The 19,453-nt window shown below is 40.7% G+C and overlaps 1 protein-coding gene across 1 annotated transcript in view; it reads right to left on the minus strand.

Moving 5' to 3' along the window:
- The window catches only part of LOC117481910 (protein sidekick-1-like), a 245,353-nt gene that overhangs the window by 35,213 nt on the left and 190,687 nt on the right, over positions 1–19,453 (minus strand). Inside the window, 6 exon segments of the mRNA XM_034129851.1 lie at positions 108–294; positions 4,318–4,433; positions 5,591–5,831; positions 10,215–10,365; positions 12,635–12,747; positions 13,144–13,265. Coding sequence (XP_033985742.1) covers positions 108–294; positions 4,318–4,433; positions 5,591–5,831; positions 10,215–10,365; positions 12,635–12,747; positions 13,144–13,265 — 930 coding nt within the window.

The raw sequence follows: 19,453 nt of genomic DNA on the forward strand, positions 1-19,453 counted from the left end.
GCGGTGAGCTGTACCCAGTGGATGTAGGTGGGCTGAGGGCAAAGTGTAGAACAAACTGCTGGACAGAAAGGTCAGTGATCAGAGCGAGACACAGTGAGACATCTTACCGTCCTCTCTGGTTCTGAGCAGTAAGGGGCCGCTCTGTGGGCCGTCACCCATCCGTGTGTATGCCAGCACCTGCAGCTCATACACTGTGTATTCTTTGAGACCACTGAGGATCAGCGTCACACTCCCCTCTCCTTCTGCCACCTGAACTCTGGGGGGACCTTCTGAGTCTTTCTCGCTGTAAAACACCTGGACACAGACACGCAAACATGCATAAATGTCACAAATGTAATCACAAATAAGGGTGATCTAAAAATAAAAATGAACAGTTGAATTGGATATTTGCACAAAATTGTCTTTTTTTCTTAAAGGTTTGGTGGCTTAAAAATGATAAGTTTGGTGATACAACTATATATGGTCAAAAAAAAAAAAAAAATTAAACGAACTCACTAAATACTTTAAGACTGTTGCAACTTGTCTGGAGCATTCCCAAGCTGTTTCTTCCTACCTCAGATATAAATATTTAAATATCTAATCCATATTATATTACTATTCAATATTAACACTGGATCACAGGACTACTACTGTGCTGCAAGGTGTCACTTGTAGTGATGACCCCGCCCATCCCTCAGTTCTCCCCAGCTGTTACCTTACTGTCTCACTGTCTGTCTGCATATCTTCTGTTTTGGTTCACTGTCACTGCTCTCATACCTTTGTGTTTGGCCACAGTCAGCAGTTGTTTTTATAGTCAAATCTTTAACATCTTTTAAAGGTCCGTACAGTGATTTTTGAGTTCATGCTGCCCACAAGGTCTGTTAAATAACCTTTTGCAAGTTTATAAACAGGCCACAAATATATAGTTGAATTTACAGTGAAACATGAAGTATAAAAGATATGGGCAATTACAAGTTTTTCCTTCTTGCATTTCTATTCATTCTGTATAAGTTGAGTATTTCTGCACAGATGCACACAAATAACACAAATATTAGTACACTATTATTTGTATAATTAAATTCCAGTGGTGGCTGTGTAGGATTGTTTTTAGACTTGTGTTATTATTATGTGTTATATACATTTCTAATAACTCGAGAGTGTTGGGAAGTCTAAAAGTCCAATTATTTAAAAAAGATGGTTGCAATCCTTTTTTAAATTCACAACATGTTTTGATCTAACAAAATATTCAGCTTCAATCCATATTTGTTTGCATTTAGCTTTTTAAAAAACAAAATGTTCACAGCGGTCAAAAACTGATTGCTTCTCTACTTGTAAGGCGCCCACTGACGAGTAATATTCCTCAAAGAAAGTGGATTTAAAGGAAAAAGACAAACTTATTTAAACCGATGAATCCCTTCATTCAAATTGAGGATTTGTGTTTACATCAAACATTCCAAGCTGTATTTGAAAACCTCATGAGAAGGTTTGAAATATTTTTAATTTACATTTCTTACAGTTTTCTTGCTTCAGATTTGGTGTGCGAGTGAGTAGCTGTACTGTACAGTATGAGGAGTTCATTGTGCCCACTACTGTACATTTAAGTCAACTTAAAGGGGACCTATCATGCAAAATGCACTTTTGTACGTCTTTTATACATGAATATGTGTCCCCGGTGTTCCAGGGAACTCACCAAGTGTCAGAAAACACAACCCTCTCTATTTTCCTCCATACCCAAATCTCTAAAAAAGGGGCTGCAACGGATCTGATAAAAACTGATCCAGATTTGAACACTGTCCTGACGTCAGGACGGTGGCGCTACGGCTATTGGGCCAACTCCACCAATCAGGGGAATGTGGGGTTGGGCCACGGCCGGCCATTGCCGCTCGAAAGCGCTGGAGATGCTGTAGTACATATGCCAGGCCTGTAAGTGGCGCTGTAGTCTGCCACAAAAGCAGCGAAGAAGACTTCCCGCCCATAGTTACCATGGTTACCCTTCTGTTTATTCTTCGCTGTGGCTTTTTTTCTCCCTCCCCCGAGGCAAGCGTTTGCTCCCGCTCCAATGCAATCCCTCCCCCGTCGAGGCAAGCACTGTAATTCTCTCCGGTTAGTCCACCAGCAGATGACAAACACCCACCTCTCCGCCTCTTCCAAGGAACGAGGGGACCGTGCGGCAGAGTTTCAGTTTCAGTTACTTTCGCCGGTCAAGATGTGCGTTAAAGTTTAAATCTTCCGGACAAAATTAGAAAAGTGCCGGTCAAAGGTCTTCTTTGTTATTTATTGAGCTTTAAAACAAATGAATAACGACTCTATATAATAAAACACGGAGGACGGAGATCTCTTTTTCTCCCCCTCTTCTGACAGCCCAGCAGCTGATCAGAGCACGTCTCCCCTCTCCTGCAGGGGGGCGTGGCCAGCAGAATCAGACCCGTAGACAGCAAACAGCACATAGAGCGAAATGAGGCATGGCTAAAATGCATGATCTGTTTGGTATTTTGAAAACTGAAACGTATAAATATACCTTATATAGGTATGGCCCTACAATATATCATTTAAATATAGCATGATAGGTCCACTTTAATTTAGCCCCAAATGACACATAATATATATACCTAATCATTCACAATCTGCACAGCGTAACATATTATAATGAAGAAACATGTCAGCCAGCGGATTGTTGATATGTTTTTGACATCAATGGACGTCACATCGAGCTATGGATACAGAGGCAATGCCTGTTGTTTTTTGCCTTGACAATGAGAAAAATATAGAAAATCATGAAACCTGACTTTTTACTGAAACGTCTACAATAAACCAATCCTGAATTAAAAAAGTACACCAGTGCCCTTTCACTGGTAACAGCATTACGTCTCAAAAACTGTTCGTTCCTGTTCTTCTCTCTCCATTTTTTTATTTTCATGAACTCCCTGACACACTTAAAAAACAATTTGAAGTAAAATGTCAGCTCTTATGCGTTGAGAAACAGAAAGAGTGTGTGGCAGGAGAACTATTAAACATCTACTTGGGAATGGGAGATGTGAAGAGCTACCGCTTGCAGCCAGTTCCCATCTCTAGTATTAGCATGGTAGGCATACTTCTCAGTGTGATCCTCAGGAGAGCACAAGAAAACACACATATGGGGGGTTTGATGTGCTTTGGGCATGGTGTATGATATGACCTGAATTTTACACAACATTTTAAGATACTGGATGGTACTGGTTCCTATCACACAGTCACAGCCGGTTTTTCTTAGTGGAATTATGTATTTTTAACACAACCGTGTCCATGCATTGGAGGATAAATGTCCTTCCTTTAAAGCTTTCTTCTGCTGTCTTTTGTTTGGGCGGTGATTAAGAGCTGCACTCACTGCCAGGTTTACATTAGCAACAAATATTACGTGTGCTTTTCTGTGTAACATTTTCCTTTCACAAGATGTTGAGGGGAGCTACATATATTTGCCACTGAACAAGAAAAGTTATATTGCAAAAAAAACAGAATACTGTTACTTGTCTGCCTTTCATTCTTAAATCAAACAAGGAGGTGAAGTACATTATAATAAACCCCTGGAGGGTCTGCGTGGGAGTGAAAAAAGGAGAAATGTGACTGCCAGTAAGTGGTGCACTCAGGTAAAAATGTGTGCACCTGGCACTTCACCATCAACAGTATTCATCCAGCTTTTTCTTAAAAACCTGCAAATGGGAGTATGTCAAATACGTCACCATCAGGAGGTTCCAGCATGACAGACTTATCCAACTGAGTTTGTGAATATAAAAAGAGATGAGCACCAATTTGGCAGACATGGATCGATTTGAGGCTTAAGTGGGTCACTATTTTGGACTTACTTTAAATACTAGTGCAGAATGTTCAAAGCCTATTCACACAATGCATATATATTTAACAAATCACATTTTCTTGCCTAAACTGCAGCTTATGCTTTATATTTTAAAGCACTTCCTGAAACCAACAGGCTTCATGGATTATTATCTATTTTTCATAAATAAATAATCCAGCTTTGTTTTTACTATGACATGACAAGAACACTGTTTTATGAAAGGGAATTAAAGATTAAAGCCTTTCTTTTGTGCATTTGAACAGTTACACACACGCCCCCCTGTAGCTGGGTGCTTTTAAAAGCAGTTATGTTGGAAGAACAAAACTAGAGCAGTTACAGCCTATTACGTCATTTGCTTAAATTAGTTCTTGTGTGCTGATGTCTATGTGCATCTATGTGTGTGTGAAGGTATTGTTAAAGGTGATAATGGGCTAGGGGGGGCAAGTGAGCACGCCAAGGTGGGATTGTGTGTGTGTGTGTGTGTGTGTGTGTGTGTGTGTTGTATAAACCTTATAGCCAAGTATGATTCCATTCTTCTGTGCCTGAGGGAGAGGAGACCATTTGAGCAGGATCCTGGTGGAGCTCACTGCCTCCGCCGTCACATTCACCGGGGATCCAGAGGGAACTAGAGAACACACACACACACACACACACACACACACACACACACACACACACACACACACACACACACACACACACACACACACACACACACACACACACACACACACACACACACACACACACACACACACACACACACACACACACACACACACACACACACACACACACACAGATTACCAACAGTGGACTATTATGCCACACTGACAGTCAGTTCTGTCATTTTAAGAACACCTGAAAAAAAAGACATTCTTTATCTATATATATTCTTGTTCTTTGTCACAAAGGACTCAAAGTGTATGCTGAGCTGATGAAAATCTCTCTAAACCTTCTTTATGTGTTTTTTCAGAGCAGAGCAGGCGGAAAAATTCCTTTAGTAATTTGATTATTAAAAATGAATCAATGCAAAGAAGCCTTTGTTTAAGGCCCAGCCCCCAGATCCCAGCCGACAGCTGGTTTGAGGTGGCGCTATGAACGATGCAGAGATTGGTTTTTGAGAGCAATTGAAGGGCTGTCGCAAGCAATCCTGAAACAATTAATAGTTTGGATAGTTGTAATTGCTTATTGCTGCTGGACAGCATGCAACTGAGAAAGAGAAAGGCAGAGAGGGAGTGATTGTTTGTGTGTGTGTGTGTAAGGGAGGAAGAAAAAAACAAACTAACTCACTTTTATGGTCCATGAACTCAATCACTTGAAAGTCACGATTGATAGGATGACAGAATGTATTTATATTTTCTCTTAATTATAATGTTGATATTGTGTAGTGGGTTTTTTGCCCATATGATATCAACTGGGACTTATTCCTTTAAACAAATCCTCATTTGCAGAGCCATAACCTGCTAATGTCCCTGTGAGCTGATTGCAAAGGCATACTCTAACAGGGATCTCTTACACACAGCAAAGTACAATGTCACTCTGAACCAATCTTTGATTCTATCTCAATCCTTTCCCCCTCCCTGTCTTTGTCAATCTTCCCCTCACTGGAATATAGGGAGAGTATAAAGAGCAGAGAGAGGTGGCAGGATGAGGGGAGACTCAGGGAGGGAATGGGCACTTTAATCCTCACCCATCTTCTACGCTGGTAATACGATATTGGATAGATCTGTTGGGTTTCTGGGAACAGGAAACAGGAGAGAATGAGGTCTGTGTTCTCACCAGATTCTGCAGTGAGTGCAGCGACAGTGTGGCTCCATGGTCCGGATCCTATGGAGTTGTAGGCCTGTATCTGAACCTGGTACTGAGTGAAGGGGTTGAGGCCCTCTACGGTGGTCTCACTGGTCCCCCCTTCTCTCTCCACATCCTCTGTCCTGTCCTCCCCCTGGCCGTCAGTCCTCCACACACGCAGCCGGTATCCCACGGTCTCGGGACTGCTGTTGAACTCGGTCTCTGGAAGAGGCTGGAGGGCAAACAAAGTGAAAGTGGAGAGTTAAAAGATTAAAGAGAGTTAGGGTTAGCAGTCTGATTTGCAATTCAAGGGAGAGCAGTTCGATCCCACCCCCTGCAGTCAACATGTCGAAGTGTCCTTGGGCAAGGTACTCAAACCCAAATTGCTCCCGTAGGGATGTCTACAATAATTAAGTGTATGGGGCATTCTACCGAATTAGTGCAAAGTGCGGTCCAACAACAAGAAAAACTATTTAACAAAACAATTAAGTATTCAGACATAGATATTTACTAAGAATATGTTATGGTCTATTTAAACATAAGGCATTCAATGATATAGTGATAAGCTTAATATATACAAAAACATCATTTATAGGGTACTTTCTATTGGGAAGTAGCTGTCCCCAACCCTGACATCTACATGTCATGTTCTGTAAATAACACTTAAAACATTTTATTTTATTTTGTTCAATGGTGTATTTAGAAGATCTTTATGATTACATTCAAACAGAAGTTGGAATATTTAGATTTATTGTGGGTTTAATTTTTTAATAAAAAAACTATACTCAAAAAATCATGTCCCCAGTTTTCATGTCACTACCGAAACACAAGGGGTTTTAGTCCAATGGCTGAGTCTGGTTTTTAGCCACACCCCTGCATTTTTGACTAGGCAGTGACACTGCATCCCTGTCCCTCATGGCTGAATAGCCAGTAGCTATATCCCATACTTTTGATATAAATCTGTTCCAAAATCTGAAAATCGGCGTGTAACCTTAAGAATTGTCACTACCAGACATATTATCTTCAAGTAAGTAAACTTTTTCGGGGTTTTATGCAAAGTATTATGTTTTTATGTGTGTAAACCTCTTCAAAAACGTGTATGCTAGCCATGTAGTTGCTAGCATTCTTTAGTTATGCTCAATTTTAGCTAGAATCGTCACTACCGAAACAGTCACTACCGAAACAGTCACTACCGAAACAGTCACTACCGAAACATATGGTTACGTTTCGGTAATTGACATGATTGTTTCGGTAGTGACACAATGGAATGGTAAGCAGGTAAATCCCACCATTTTGAAATAAATGTGTTTTAAAGTCTGAAAATCAGTGTGTTACTTTAAAGGTCTCTTATTATACTATTGTTAGGCATATATTATAGGTCTCAGATATATAAAAAACATGTCTATGAAGTGTTTTGCTCAAAATACCAAACAGATCATGCATTCTAGCCTCATTCCCCTCTCTTTCAGCCTGTTACTAAAGTGCTGATTCTGGGTCAGTAGCTTCAAACATTCACACTTCAACATAAGGCATGTTATGAGTTAAGATTAAGCAATAAGGTTGAGGGAATATGATACAACCTTGAGAACAAAATACTGTGGCCACTACCAAAACACTGGATGTTTTGTAAACAATAAAGTATATTGACTTATCAAATAAAATGATATGATACTGGTTGGTTTAATGTATGTTCAATTTCAACAATCATCAACTCTGGAATCAATATGATCAGTATTATGCATTTTACAAAGAAAGTTTGCATTATGATTTTTATGAATTGTATAAATTGAACTTTGAAATTTGATTACAAATTAAATTGCATTGATTTAATTGTGAAAACCCTAAAGAAATATTTGTTAAAATACTATTTAGAGAAGGGAAGGTAAAACAATCTTAACAGGTTAATATAATACTTTTTTACTACAGTGTATGTACTATGTTTCGGTAGTGACCATTTTTGGTAGAGGAAGAACATTCCAATACAGTCTGAAAATACGATATAAAAATGTACGGTTCTTTTACTAGATATGTGTAATTTAGATATGGTACAAAATATATACTGTATGGACAAAGTTTTGGGAAAAAACATCCAAAATGTCAAAACATTTCCAACCTGACTTTGGTCCAATTCGGTAGAATGGCCCGTATACATGTCGCTTTGGATAAAAGCATCAGTTGAATAAGATGGAATGTAACATTTTTCTAATGTATTTGTTCATGGCAGTCATTCCTGAAGATTATATCACCATAATGGAGGACTAAAGGAAATTCTGCCTCAGTTATATTTTACAAACACTTAAAAGAAGATGAACCTTTATTAATCCCCCTAGGGGGAAATTCAGTTTTTGCAGATAAAAGGGTAGTTGGATATGTTCTTGTAAAAAATCTGAGTTTTTGTCATGTGATGGTGTATCACTATAAAGCAACTTTAAAGGGGTGTCCCAAAGTTAAGTTTTTAGAGTTAAGTTTACAAACTCAAACTCATATTAGCTGCTTAAAGATATGGCCATTTTCATGATTATTTTCAAGAGAGACGTCTTAAAATATTGTGCTCCTTGTTCCACAATGGCTTAATAAATGAGTGCCAGTGTGCCGATCCTGAACTGTGCAAGTATCTTATAATGTGTCAGCACTTTGCCACCCTGTGCTGTCACTGAGCTCGGTGAATTTAATTAATTTAGACTCTGATTGATGGAAGAAGAACGAACCACATAGAGGAAGAGCTGAAAGGAAGATTGAACGTGAAACCAATTTGAGGAAAAGTGTGATTAATAAAATGATAATTTGGTGAACACATAGCACCTTGTTGCTCAATGAATAAATGTGACACAGTTCCCTTCTATCACCCACACGGAGTGATACCCTTAGTTTGTTTCTGAGAAATGTGATGAACATAGAGAAAACACATATATTTGGAAACACAAAGTCATAATACAAAACACACACAACAACTGAAACACACATAAATCACATCCATTAAATACTGTATGCATCGTATACTTGCACACATTGAGATGCAAAAAGAGACAGTGTTCAGAGAGAGAGGGAGTCAAAGATAAACTCTCTAACAAAGCCTTGGTGCAGAAACAGATCAGAGTTTGTTTATAGGCCTAACATGACTATGCCTTGAGTATAAAGCATTTCAATCGTTTGAGTCAGCACCACCTGGTTCCACCAGAGCAACACGTGCCAGTGAAAAAAGCAGGGCCAAGAACAAAATAGGTAAATGTGAATTAACCAAAGCTTTATTAACTTGTCAAAAGAAGTGAGATCATGTAGGAACCACATCACCTACTGTAACAAGCTGATTTGGAAAATAGCTTTTTAAGGACCTTTAAACATTATAATACACTCTTAAAGTCACTATGTGTACAACACTATGAACTTTGGTACCCTGCAGTGGTAGCCTCAAAAAAAGACCCAAATAGAGTTGGGTCCTGACGACATAAGTGGAATATCGAGTTTAATTCTCCACAATGTGATCCGAGACACCCAAACACACACACTCACAAGTGAGAAGGCATTACAGTACGTAGCGCTAAAGAATATGGTTATTTATGTGACATGTCTAACTTTAAAGTACTTCCTAAAAACCTTTTACTGTCTTCTCCCCTTTAACATCCCATCTTCTGATCTTTCGCTCTCTGTCCACTTTTACTTCCATCCAATCTAATTTCCTGTCACCCTGCCTCCTTCTCTTGTCCGTACTTTTTCTCTGTCACCTTTCCCCCCCTTCTCTGCCTGTGAACTATCATGTGCGTATGCGTCATAGGCTCATGATCAGTGTTCAGAAGTTTAGTTTGTTCACAGCAGGTTTTTCCATAAAAGTTTTAAGCTAACATTTTACAATGGTAGCTCTCTGCTGCGCTGCGGATAAGGATGTGGAACACTTTAAATACCCCAGTGATTTAGCTCAGCTTAGCATTTAGGAGCCATAATACAGAATGTCACATTAGCTTTATTACCCTTAATATGCAGCTTAGAATAATAGCCTTAGCTAAAACCATTGTGATAGTTCCATTACAGCAGAAAATCTACCATAGCTCAGGCTGAGCGCAAACATGTAGGTAAAAGCCCATTAGCATTCTGCACAGGTAGCCCATAGCGCCTCAGTGTCTGTGTCTGATTTGACAGGCTCTTTTTCTCATTCCGACTCTTAAATGGAAAATACTCTGCTCTCCATTCATGTTATAATAGAAGATGGGATGGGGGAGTAAAAGAGAGAGGGAGGGAAAGAGAGAAGGACAAAGAGCAAGGAAAAGGAGCGCAAAAGAAAAGACAGTAAGGAAAATATTACATTACAGTTTGTGTTGCTAGCAGTCAGAGCGCTGAATGGAAAATGTGACAGATTAGCATTAGCACTGACAACAAGGAGAAACAATGATTATAGGCTGTCAGCTACTCAACCTGTTCAGCCCTGCTGCTGGTGAGTGCACCTGCGTATGTACACATGCACTGATATAAAAAAGATGGGCATTCACACATATATGCAGAGCAAAGAAACACAAAGAAAATATCCAGCACTATTTGAATGATTATAAAAAGGTAGAGAGAGATTGAAGTGCTTTCAGGGGAAAGTGTGTATGTGCTCTTGTGTGTGTGTGTGCTTCAGTACCTTCCAGTTGAAGCGCAGACTCGTCTGTGTGGCAGACAGCAGGGTGAGGTTAGATGGGTGTGAGTCAGGGGCATCTTGGAGGGTCTGAATCAGCCTGGAGGGGGCACTCATGTTACTGGAGCCGACAATGTTCGCCTGCCGCATCCTGAACCTGGAGAACGGAGAGCTGGAGGTTAAAGGGGCACTCCACGGAATCTACACAGCAAGTTCAGTTCATTTGTCATTTGTAGTGCTACTCAGCCTGAGAAAATGGTTGTATGATGTCTATTGCTGCACCCAAGGGTGTGCTCCAAAGTTTGAACAAATCATTGATGATGAATTATCTTGGGGACTTTTTAACTCCTATGTGTCAAATTGTTGATAATAGAGATGATATTGAGCTGCCTTTTGGGCGAAATAGGAGTATGCAATATTAATTTGGTGAAGTACGGTATCATGTAGGTCTCCAGTTGGACATTGGGGTTAGGTTCTTTTTTAAAGGTGAGCGGTTGGTGTCATATTTGATTGATTACCCTGCGTTACTGTAGAAGCAGTAACTTTATTCACAGTTTCAAGAGTTTTGTGCTCAATATCACAGAACGGCAACACAACCAGACGTCACAGTACTAGTAAAATAAAATAAAATATTACATAAATTAAATTATTTCAGTAAGGGCGTTTGTGATATGTGTTATTTATTTAACAATGAAAACATATTTGACTGAATAGCATCCTTCAGCTGGAATTCTCCACCAGAGGATTTCTGAAAAGACCACTGGCATTTCATAAGATGTCTGAGGATGCCAAACATTCAGTCAGAAAAAGACACACACACACACACACACACACACACACACACACACACACACACACACACACACACGTGTCTTTTTTTGCATACATTTAAAGCTTCTATTGAGCCTCTAATGAAGCTCCAATCTCTGTGGTCATTTTCTATGACGTCATCATCCTAAAATATATTTTTTTAAATCCACAAACTAAATTCTTAATTTGAGTAAATGATTCATTGGATTGAATAAGTACGTTTTTTTTAAACTTTAATGAATATAACTTAAGAGTGAGCTTCCTTTTTTGTGCAACCAACAGTAGGGCAAGACGTTTTTTGGTTGTAATGAAATAGATGCAGCCATTTGATTTAATTTATATTAACATCCTAATGCTCTGGAGTTATTGGAAATGTTTGGATCACATGACTTGGAAACAATCTTTCACCACTGGAACCGGGAGTAAAAGCATATTCAAATGGTATCGTAGAAATCCAATGTTAATGGCACAGGTACACATTTGAAGCTTCTTCCTGTTCGGTAAAACCACAAGGGAGTGTGTGTGTGTGTGTGTGTGTGTGTGTGTGTGTGTGTGTGTGTGTGTGTGTGTGTGTGTGTGTGTGTGTGTGTGTGTGTGTGTGTGTGTGTGCCACTGTGCTTGTGCATGTGTTTAAGAATATAAATGCAGATTAATTAAACTTCAGAGAGAATCGATAATGCTTTAATTTTGCAGACTTAATCGATAATCTGATGCCCCTGAAATTAAACAGTAATGCTGCTCAACCACATGTTTTTGATGGTGTGTCTTGGTCGACTTGTCAAACAGCTTCTGCCACACAGTTGTACAAAGATACTGACTGTGTGAGTGAGTGATAAAACGTGTGGGTGTTCAGAGTGCGTGACAGAGACTACATCTATGAGTTCAGGTCCCTGTATAGGGAGATTGAGAGCACGGCGTAAAGAGGATCTTAAGGCGGAGGTTTGAAACACAGACAAGTGCATCACTTCATCTAATGTCCCAATGGTGTCGCCTGTGACAACATAATCCCTGTGAGTGTACAACATGTGCACACACACATTGCGATCCCATTACAGATGAAGGCAGCGATACAGAGAGCAAGAGGCAGAGAGAGACTGAAACATACAGAAAATAAATGGAGAGATTGATTTTTTTTTAAAAAGGGAGAGAAGAGGAGGAAGTGTTACTGCTGTTCAGTGACGATGGATCACGTTTATAAACTTCAGGCTCCCCACGGCCCTTGAGCAGGGATTAAAGTCACTCCTCTCTCCTCCTTTCCCTTGTCTCTTCTCCCCTTTAATGTTCTCCGCTGCCCTTCCCACTTTCTCATCACCTTTCTTTTCCCCTGCCCTCATCCTTCTCCCCCCCGCTCCTTCCCTCTAGCTAGTTGCAGGAGGGTAATAAGGATCTGCATGCAGCAGCTGTGAAGGTGCTGACAAACAGAAAAGTCTCAGATGGAACTGTCTCTCCGTGTGTCTGTGTGATTTATCTAACTTCACCTGAGTCTTGCAATACTGCAGAAACTGGCGGAGAGTGAGATGTGTGTGAGTGAGTTTGTGCGGGTGTGTGTGTGTTTGCAAGTGGAAGCATTTGACTGTGTCCTTGTACGTGTGTGTGTGTGTGTGTTTGTTGCTAACCTGTACTTGGTGAATGGAGAGAGGTTGGGAATCTCCACACTGTCCGCATCAGGCTGGTTGTCTTTCTGGTAGACAACAGTCCATATTTCCTCCTTTCTATCGTCCTTAACAACCTGTTAAAAAACGATATTATATGTTATAAGAAAAGGTGGTGCAGTAATGACGTATTTTTGCAGGCTGCCCGAAATGTAAGAAAAAAAGAAAAAGGTCTTGATATTGTTAATTATTATTTTTAAGTCACGTGACTTTTAACCATATATAGAAGCTTCGGACATTAAGGATAGGGAAAATACTGTATGTCGTATTACAAAGGTGAACATTTGTTAAGCATGTGTTAACCACAGCTCTTATTTCAGGCATCTGACCACAAACACGTGTGAATACCATTGACTTTGAGAAAAAAGGGAACTGGAAGTGGTAAAATGCTAACTAATTTACCCGTTTAAGGACTTAACATTTCCAGCTGAGTTTTACAAAAAGTGCAGAAACACTAACAAGGACACACGCACCTGGCCTTCTACGATCCATTGTGATATGCCAGTCTTGCCATCAGAACCAGGGCGAAACCGGAGTGTTGCTGTGCGAGGGCTGATGTTGGAGATGACTAAGTTAGATGGGGAACCAGGAAGCTCTGCAGATAGAAAACAAACAGAATACTGCTTTATTCAAAGCTACAAAGAACTACATATAATTGTGCTATCATGCAGCTAGTACTTGGAGGTCACTTTTCTCCACATGCATTAAGCATTTCATGTATTCTTACAGGTAAGTACAATACAATTTTTGGACAAAAACCAGCAGGATTTAGCACTTATAATACTGTTATTTGTGATGTGTGAATAGTTGACTGCTGGTGGTGCTATTAGCATTCAATTTGAAATAAAAAGGTTTTGTTCAAGCAGAGAAGGACTGCAGCATCACAGCATGGCACACTCTTTCAAACGGACCAATCAAAAGCAATGCAGAAGAGAAATAATGATTTATAACGACAGTTCAATGTAGGGATACAAATAGGTACATTGCCAAAACTCATAAAAATAAAACTGCAACATGGCTCATCAGTAAAACACCTGCAATAAAAATGGATAACCTGATGAGAAAAGTCCTGTCGCCATTAATGACTAAAATATAAAGGCTTTAAGTTAGAATGAGCCAAGAAAATGCTTCCAGTCCTTTTAAAAAATGTCTATGGGTCCTTGCTTGGCCATGAAAAGGAAAATAAGAGATTTGTTACACAGAGGAAACATGTTAATTTTACTTAACAGCTCCCTTATCTTTCTTACAGTGCAGACGCTTTTCTGCTTGCTCTTGCCTCTGCTTACTTTTTATGCTGATTTTCCTATTCTTATTCTCTGAAAACTTCGAGCAGCGGCTCCTGGACATTAACTTATCACTGGGACAGTTATTCATCGTAAATAGACGGAGGGTTTCAGCTATATTTCAACATTTTTACGACAACCTCAGTCTTACAGTAGCGTGGCCTAGCAACAGCTAAAGCCTGGTAGGCTACTGCATGCTATTTAGCTTAAGCTAGTTGGTAGCAAAATGCCTCCGTTCTCTACAGATGACTTCCACATACTTCTACAGAAGATGGCTGTGTTGGAAATGAAAATGCAACGGTTGGAAGTTAACGTGGAAGTGAATGGACTATGTTGTGGGAATAACACCACTTTACCAGTGTTGCAAAATAATGGAAAAGGGTATGCTAACTCACAGCTAGTTAGCAGCTACAAGGTTTCCAAGGAACAGGAGGGCTGTGTACTGGGTAATAAATCTACAAGTGGTAGTCCTCCCTGGAACTCTCTGGGTGCAAAGCCTAAGAGTAAATCATTTCCATGGGATTTGGGAGGACGAATAACAGGCAGAGCCCAGCGCTCTGAAATCTGTGATGCGACCGGCTGGCCTGCATTGTTATCACCCAGGAAGAGTGCCTCTTCAACCCCTATTCATACTAGGAAACAGCCGTGGACAGCTGCTAAAGGGAGAACTACAAACAATCCTCCTAAACCACCAAGTGTGCCAATCCAGAACAGATACGCTCCGCTGACCGAGAACCGGAGATCTCTTTCTGATGACCTGGATAACCTGTCCTCTTCACACAGCAGGGTAAGGACCAATAGCTACTCCAAAAGTAAAAGGCTAGAGGGAAAGCTAACGACTGGGCCTGAAACTCTGATTGTGGGTGACTCTGCTGTAAGAGATGTAAAAGGTCTGTGTAGTAAGAACAACACCAAAGTACTCTGTTTTCCCAAGGATATTGTCTCCGACTTGGCTGAGAAGATCCTGCATATTGGGGCTGAACATCCGACTGTGAAGAATGTGGTACTACATATTGGAACAAATGATGTTGTGAAACAACAGTCAGAAGCGCTGAAAGAAGACTTTAAATGTCTGTTGGAAACGGTCAGCTCTCTAAATGCGGAGGTGTTCATCAGTGGCCCTCTACCGCCAGTCAGAAGAGGAGTGGAGAGATTCAGCAGACTGTTTGCACTGAACACGTGGCTTTCAGCTGCCTGTACTGACCATTCTGTCCATTTTATTGACAATTTTAACTTTTTCTGGGATCGCAGACATCTTTTTAAGGCAGATGGAGTTTGCCTGAACAAGTCAGGAGTGAAATTGTTTATCTCTAACATATTCAACTGCCTGCATCAGCAATCTGTTCCCTCTGCCAAGGACAAGCGGCAAGAGGAATCAAAACAGGAGAAAGACACAACACATCGCGCAGAAAACCCTGAAGAAGTATCACTGCACCTGTCTGAGGAATGTTCTGATTATGGGAGACCTATGACACAAATGGAGGAGTCTCCACTGCCCGTCACCCCCCCCTGTCAACGCCTTTGAGGATACTCTTCATTCATCCCCCAGCTCTCTCTACACTCCGCTCATCCTTTCACCCTCGCCCTCCCCCCTGGAGTTCGATGACCGCATGAAGGCGATATGCAGGGTTGGCAGCATGTCCTTTACCCCCGCCCCTCAACGACGCCCACCAAAATCACCGAAGACAAGCCTACGTCAACCACCTCCCCCCCCTGGCAGCATGTCCTTTACCCCCGCCCTTCCACAACGCCCACCAAAATCACCGAAGCAGAGACGCGCACCATCTCCCCCGTCTTCATCACCGTGCCTACGTCAACCACCTCCCCTCCCTTCAAGAAAGCATCTGCAGTCTCCGAAGCCTGATAAGGATGTGTGTGTACAAAACGCAACAAACTATTTCTGATATGTGCTGGGTCCAGGCTCAAGGGCATATGGCACTCTCAACTCTTTCCAGGACATGCCGGGGCCCTGCCTGCCAGTAGCTTTGCCGATATCTGTGTTGATAGGTAATAGATTAAGAGCGGTAAATCAGCTTAGAAACAGGAAGTGCTCAAACGTTTGTGTGAGGTTATCAAATTTAGCAGTGATTCCATGTCAGCCACAGCTTGTCACAAATGTTTTTACTGATAGTGTATTTAACAAACTTAAACTAGCTTTATTAAATGTCAGGTCTTTGGCAGGAAAAACATTTTTAATCAATGATTTTATCACTGAGCACAATCTCGATTTTATGTTTTTAACGGAAACTTGGATTGAACAAAATAACAGTGCAGCTGTTCTTATCGAATCAACCCCTCCCAACTTTAGTTTTATGAGTCAGGAAAGAATGCATAAGAAAGGAGGTGGAGTTGCTATTCTGTTCAATGATTCCCTTCAATGCAGGAAGACATCTTATGGGGACTTTGCTTCTTTTGAATATGTGGCCCTTCAGCTGAAATGCTCCTCTCGAGCTCTGTTCCTAAATATCTATAGACCACCCAAATACTGTGCAAGCTTTTTTGATGATTTTACTGAACTGCTGTCTATAGTGTGTATTGACTTTGACCGTCTAGTCATTGTTGGTGATTTTAACATCCATGTTGACAACCCCCAGGACAGAGGGGCTAAAGAACTGTTTTGTGTTCTTGATAACTATGGACTGACTCAGCATGTGGCGGAGCCCACGCACAATAAGGGGCACACTCTGGACTTAATTATCTCAAAGGGTCTGAATATCTCAAAGGTTGTGGTGACTGATGTTGCACTCTCTGATCATTCCTGTGTTTTCTTTGAGAGCTCTATTTCTGTTCACAAAAATGTTCAGAAAGAGGTAACCACAAAGCGATATTTAACTGAAAATACTAGGGAAATGTTTACTCAGAATTTTTCATCCACACTCTCCCCTGCTAACATCTCAGTAAATGAGCTAGTAGATCATTTTAATTCAAAAATTAAAATGTTATAGATACCATTGCTCCAACTACGGTAAAGGAAGTGATTGGCAAGAAAATATCTCCATGGAGAAAGGCCATGACCGTGAGAACAGAAAAAAGAGAGTGTCGAAAAGCTGAACGTAGGTGGCGAAAAACAAATCTCCAGGTTCACTTTGAAATCTATAAAGAGAGACTTGGCCTTTATAATTTGGAATTGAAAAACGCACGACAGTCTTTCTTCTCTGACATCATTACCAAAAACAAAAACAACGCACGTGCCTTGTTTGCTACCGTCGACAGACTAACTAACCCCCCAGTGTCAGTAGCCTCTGAATTTCTATCCACCAGGGCGTGCAATGATTTTGCCTCCTTCTTCACTGACAAAATTCAGAAAATTAGACAAGCAGTCAGTGCCTCTGCATCAGGTACAGCAAATGTGTTGTCCCTATGTCCACCTAATATCAATTCAAACACCATGACACAATTCCATCAGATTAATGGTAAAAACTTAGAGGACATTATTCAACTTCTGAAATCCTCCTCCTGCTGCCTTGATATTATTCCAACAGGATTTTTCAAAGATGTTTTTCCTTGCATGGCCTCAGATCTACTTCATATAGTAAACACATCTCTTCACTCAGGTATTTTTCCAGAGGCCCTGAAAACTGCAGTCATTAAACCGCTCTTAAAAAAGAATAATCTAGATGCTTCAGTAATGAACAATTACAGGCCCATATCAAACCTGCCATTTCTAGGTAAAATCATTGAAAAAGTTGTATTTCAACAGTTGAGTAACTTCTTGCATTTAAATAACTCTTTGGATGTGTTCCAGTCAGGATTTCGTCCAAACCACAGCACTGAGACTGCTCTTGTAAAGGTCTTCAATGACATCCACTCAAACACAGACAGTGGCAGAACTTCAGTGTTAGTATTATTAGATCTCAGTGCTGCATTTGACACTGTTGACCACAACATATTACTAGACCGACTGGAAAACTGGGTGGGACTTTCGGCAACAGTTCTAAATTGGTTTGAGTCCTACTTAAAGGACAGAAAAAACTTTGTTTCTATAGGTAAATACACATCTGAGTTGACAAATATGACATGTGGGGTACCTCAAGGCTCCATCTTGGGGCCTCTTCTCTTTAACATCTACATGCTACCACTGGCTCAGATAATGAAAAACAACAAAATAAGTTACCATAGCTATGCGGATGACACACAAATTTACGTAACAATTTCACCAGGAGATTATGCTCCAATTCAAACACTGAGTAAGTGCATTGAACAAATCAATGACTGGATGTGTCAGAACTTTCTCCAATTAAACAAAAATAAAACTGAGGTAATGGTTTTTGGAGCCAAGGCAGAACGTATAAAAGTTAGCGCTGAGCTTCAGTCTGCAATGTTCAAAACAACAGATAAAGCCAGAAATCTAGGTGTAGTCATGGACTCTGACCTGAGTTTCAACAGTCACATTAAAACAGTTACTAAATCAGCCTACTATCACCTAAAGAACATATCTAGGATTAAAAGACTAATGTCACAGCAGGATTTGGAAAAACTTGTCCATGCTTTTATCTTCAGTAGACTCGACTACTGTAATGGTGTCTTTACAGGTGTTACGATATCCGATAGGACCCAAACGCAGGACACGGCAGAGTGTTGGAAAAAGGTTTATTGTGAGGTGGAGGAGCGTGGAGAGTAATCCGGTTGGAATGATGACTGGTGGCTGCAGGTGATGGTAACTAGGCGGCTGGAGAGTGATCCTGGAGCATAAGAGAAACAGGTGAGAAACGTATTCCATGTACAGAGAAATAGCTTAAATCGGCTAAGAAGGCTGAGAGTTACCACTGGGGTTTAAACAACGATCTGGCGCTGACATGTTGTGGAGCCTCCGCTGATATACCATTAGTAAATGGCTGAATGGGAATCAGGTGTGTAAGCTGATTGCAGCAGGTGGAGATTTGCAGCAGGTGGAGATTGAGCCGGGAGCCAGGAGTGACAGCCACCACGCCCACACAGACAGGGAAAGGGAACACACACTCACAAGGGAGGTGGCTGAAGAGTAGAGCCACCACAACAGGTCTCACTAAAAAATCTATTAGAAAGCTGCAGCTAATTCAGAACGCCGCTGCTCGAGTCCTCACTAACACTAAGAAAGTGGATCACATCACTCCTGTTCTGAAGTCCTTACACTGGCTTCCTGTGTGTCAAAGAATAGATTTCAAAATACTGCTGCTGGTTTATAAAGCTTTGAATGGTTTAATGGTCAAAATACATGTCTGACCTACTGCTAAATTATGAACCATCCAGATCTCTCAGGTCTTCAGGGACTGGTCAGCTTTCTGTCCCCAGAGTCAGAACTAAACATGGTAAAGCAGCATTCAGTTATTATGCTCCAAATATCTGGAACAAACTCCCAGAAACCTGCAGGTCCGCTGCAACTCTTACTACTTTTAAATCCAGGCTGAAGACTTTTCTTTTTGCCGCTGCTTTTAATTGAACTATTCACATCTTAAACTGCACTGTAACTTTTAACTTTTATCCATGTATTTTTTCTTTTAATGTTTCTTTTATTATCTTT

Source organism: Trematomus bernacchii, unplaced genomic scaffold, assembly GCF_902827165.1.
Source record: "Trematomus bernacchii unplaced genomic scaffold, fTreBer1.1, whole genome shotgun sequence".
Taxonomy (NCBI): domain Eukaryota; kingdom Metazoa; phylum Chordata; class Actinopteri; order Perciformes; family Nototheniidae; genus Trematomus; species Trematomus bernacchii.